Source organism: Gymnogyps californianus, chromosome 1 (assembly GCF_018139145.2).
Source record: "Gymnogyps californianus isolate 813 chromosome 1, ASM1813914v2, whole genome shotgun sequence".
Taxonomy (NCBI): Eukaryota; Metazoa; Chordata; class Aves; order Accipitriformes; family Cathartidae; genus Gymnogyps; species Gymnogyps californianus.
This window is the reverse complement of record NC_059471.1, coordinates 102730930-102735092: the sequence shown is the minus strand read 5'-3', so window position 1 is coordinate 102735092 and position 4163 is coordinate 102730930. Positions and strand designations below refer to the sequence as shown.

Here is a 4163-nt window from a genome sequence, read left to right as displayed (position 1 = left end):
TGTTCCTGGCGCTGTCATTGTTGCATTTTATTATGGATTTGACAAAAGTCCCTCCCCCCCACCGCGCCTCCCCGCCGGGCTCCCCGCGCCGCGGCCGGCCGTCGCCCCCCCGCCCGCCCGCCCCATCGAGCCGGACCGGCCCCGGTGACATCAGCCGCCCCCCCCCGGCCGCCCCCCCCCCCCCCGCCGCCGCCGCCGCCGATTGGCGCAGCCCCCCTCCCGCCCGGTGACATCGTTCCTCCCCGGCGCGGCTATAAAGCCGCCGCCGCCGCCGCCGCAAGGTGCGCGCTGCTGCCGTGCTTGCCCGTCACGGCGCGCCGCTCCCCACGGCCGCCCCGCGCACGGTAAGCGCCCCCCGCGCCCGCGCACCCCGGCGCGGCACCCCCCGAGCCCCCGGCCCGGCGGAGAGGCGCGGAGGGAGGGACGGGACGGGACGGGAAGGGAGGGGAGGGGAGGCGCCCCCCCCCCGAGGGCGCCCCGCGGGCGGCGGCGAGGGGAGGGCGGGCTGCGCGGCCTGCCCCGCCGGGGGCGTCGCTCCCCGGCCCCGCGGAGCGGCGGCGGCGGAGCGGGCTCGCCGACGTGGCGGGCGGGCGGCGGCGGCGGCGGCGGCTCCCCGCCAAGTTTCCGCGGGCGCTGACCCGGGGCCGCCTGCGGGCTCTCTCCCCTCCCCGCAGGCAGCCCGGTGCGCGCCGCCGTCCCGCCCGCCGGGCCATGGACTCGGACGCCAGCCTGGTCTCCAGCCGCCCGTCCTCCCCGGAGCCCGATGACCTCTTCCTCACGGCCAGGAATAAAGGCAGCGGCGGGGGTTTCACGGGCGGCACCGTGTCCAGCTCCACGCAGAGCGACTCCCCGCCGGAGCTGAGCGCCGAGCTGCGCAGCGCCATGAGCGCTGCGGGGGTGGTGGTGGTGGACAAGCTGGGCTTCAAGTCCTCGTCGTCGTCCTCCTCCTCGTCCTCGTCCTCCTCCTCCAAGAAGGACAAGAAGCAGATGACGGAGCCGGAGCTGCAGCAGCTGCGGCTGAAGATCAACAGCCGGGAGCGCAAGCGGATGCACGACCTGAACATCGCCATGGACGGGCTGCGGGAGGTGATGCCCTACGCCCACGGCCCGTCGGTGCGCAAGCTCTCCAAGATCGCCACGCTCCTCCTGGCGCGCAACTACATCCTCATGCTCACCAACTCCCTGGAGGAGATGAAGCGCCTGGTCAGCGAGATCTACGGCGGGCACCACGCCGGCTTCCACCCCGCCGCCTGCCCCGGCGGCATGGGCGCCCACTCCGCCCCGTTGCCCGGCCACCCGGGCCACCCCGCCTCGCACCCCGTCCACCACCCCATCCTGCCCCCCGCCGCCGTCTCCAGCGCCTCCCTGCCCGGCTCCGGCCTCTCGGCCGTCAGCTCCATCCGACCCCCCCACGGGCTCCTCAAGTCGCCCTCGGCCGCCGCCGCCGCCCCGCTGGGCAGCGGCTTCCAGCACTGGGGGGGGATGCCCTGCCCCTGCAGCATGTGCCAGGTGTCGGCCCCGCCGCACCACCACGTCTCCGGCATGGGCACCGCCAGCCTCCCCAGATTAGCCACCGACACCAAATGAGCCCCCCGGCCGGGCCGCCCCGCCGCGCCCCGCGCCGCCCCGGCACCTCCAGGACCTACAAACGCGCCCCCCCGGCGGCAGCGCGTCCCCCCCCACGCCGCTCCCGGGGCCGTCGGAGGGGCGGCGGGAGGGGATGGAGCCCGGCCCGGGGTCTGACCTGCTCCCCAAACGGCGGGGAAAACCACCCCGACACAAGTAAACGCCCGCGCATCTTCTTCATTTTTAATTTTACGTTGTTGTCCACAACTTCGCTAGGAGGGGAAATAGTCCTAGGCTCGTCGCAAATGGAGGAACCAAAACTGCAGAGGGGTTTTTGCTCGTTTGCTCGTTTGTTTGTTTGTTTGTTTGTTCCCCCCCCTCTCCTGGTTTCGTTTCTACACGCAGAGCCTTTGGAGCCGTTTCTGGGTCCCATCCCGCCCCGGAAAGCCCATCCCCGGAGCACCCGGCCGCCGCTCCGGGGACTCCCGGCACTGGCGGGGAGCAGCGGGACTCCGGGTGGAAGTGTAGCCGGGAAAGTCGGTTTATTCCCCCCTCCCCCCGCTCACCCGCCCGCCGTTTTTTACGGTTTTCTTTCTGGTTCGGGATTTGTAAATATACCGTTCAACGATAACGACGCAAGTCCGCTCTGCCTGAGCTTTCCGTCCGTGCACTTGTACTGTGTAAGCCTCATGAGTGAATAAGGGGTCGGTTTGCCTTGATTTCGTTGGTTTGGGTTCTTGGGGTTTGTTGGGGTTTTCGTTTTTTAAGCGTATAACACGTTTTTTTCTTCGTTCCTGCCACCTTTAACAAAGTTTGAACTCTTTAATGCTCTTTCTGTGTAGGAACTTTCACACTGTCCGTGTTGCAATACTGAGAACTTGGGCTTGTTTCTGAAATAACAACTTTTCTTATCGCTGCCCCTTGCAGAGATTTTATCATCTGTTTATTTTTGTAAAAAAAAAAAAAGAAAAAAAGAAAAAAGTTGCTAAATAATATTTATTACTTGTTTGGTTGCAAAAAAAAAAGTGATCCACTGTTGAGATTTTAAATAAAAAAAAACCAACAAAAACATTTTAAATAAATGGCCTTTTCCTCTTCCTTGCTGTTCCGAGGCGATGGGGAGGCGGAGGCAGGTGCTGGTAGCGGCGCTGGTGCGAGACCGCGGCGGGACAGCCGGCGGGTTACCGGCCGCAAAGCGGGGAAGAGAAGGGAACGTTTTAGGCGCGTCCTTGCCTTTTCCCTAAGTTTTTTGTTAGTTTGCTTCGCCGGCTAATCGAAACCGTTTTGGGTTGTTCCCCCCCCCCATTTGTTCCTCGCAGAACAAGGGCGGCGAGGAAAGAAACGACTGTTACTGGGTTCGTAGTGTGAAAATTTTTGTCTACCGAATGCAGCGCTTGGCAAGAGCTAAATATTAATTCGGGGAAAGGAAACATTAAACTTGGCGGTGGGGTGTTTGCTCACTGTAATCGCTTCTGCGCACTTGACCTCCAACCAAAAACCAACCAAACGAAAATCCACGGAAAGGAAAATTATTTCGGGAAAGTCTTTTTTTTTTTTTTTTCCCCCCCCTCCCGAAGCTGCTAGTATCTCTCGCCCGTGTGTATTTTAGCAGTTCTGTACTCAGGTATTCGGGCAGGAAATATTTCGCCCTCTCGCAGACCCCGAGGAAAGGGCTGTCTTCACGCCCGCAGGGTGCTGGCGTGGAGCAGCCTGTGGCTTCCCCTTTTCCTGTAAAGGTTCGCTTGTTCCAACCCAAGCGAATCCCGTTTTTTGAGGAAAACGAGGTCGGCAGCCCCCGGCGGCGGCGGCGGCTGCCCCCCGGGGGGCGCCGGGACGGGCAGCGGGGCTCCCCGGGCGCGGTTCCCACGGTCCCGCCGCCGCCCGCCCCGGGGGGGCCGCTCCCGCCCGCCGCCGCGCTCCGGGCTGCGGGTGGGCAGGGAGATCGCAAAACCCGCGTCCTCGCCCAAGCAAATCCTTACACATCTCTCTCCCTAGACCCATAAATGGCTAGACAGCTATTTAAAATAACTAGCTAGCTACATACGCATAAATACAAAATAGCATATATATATATATATAAATATATAATAACAGGCCATGGAGGAGTTCTGGGCGCACAGACACCCACGGGGGAATGAGAGCGAGTCCGGACCCGGGGGACTTTTTTTTTTTTTTTTTTTTTTTTACTGTGTAAAGCGAAGCGGTTCCCAGGCGGCCGGGGCGGGCTGAGGTCCCCGCGGGGTGTGAGCCGGCCCCAGCCCGACAGACCCTCCGGGCTCCTGCCTTGCTGGGTTTGCTCCTTCCTTCTGCGGCTCGCCACATGCCAGCCCTTTCAGGGAAGAGAAACGGGGCTCGGAAAGGAGCGCCCCCCACCCCAGCATCCCGCCAGTGATGATGAGAAATAGACACACACACCCCTTCTCCAGAGACACCCATCCCAACCTCCCCCGGCCCCTGGAGAGAAGCTCCCCTTCCCAGCACCCTCAGTACCGATTTCGGCAAACAAAACCCGTTTAACTCTGGGAGGGGACGAAGCCCCGGCGACCAGCGCCGAGCATCCCGCTGATTGCCCCGGTGCCTTCTCCAACAGGAGGGCT

The 4163-nt window shown here is 63.3% G+C and overlaps 1 protein-coding gene across 1 annotated transcript; it reads left to right on the top strand.

The window, feature by feature from the left end:
* Positions 1-711: 711 nt before the first annotated feature.
* On the top strand, positions 712-1587 carry OLIG2 (oligodendrocyte transcription factor 2). The gene has a single exon (XM_050915096.1). The coding sequence runs from the start codon at positions 712-714 to the stop codon at positions 1585-1587; it is 876 nt and encodes a 291-aa protein (XP_050771053.1).
* The last annotated feature ends 2576 nt before the right edge of the window (positions 1588-4163 follow it).

Excerpts from the sequence above, each read along its gene's own strand:
- OLIG2 (XM_050915096.1), top strand. The coding sequence starts at position 712 with ATGGACTCGGACGCCAGCCTGGTCTCCAGCCGCCCGTCCTCCCCGGAG.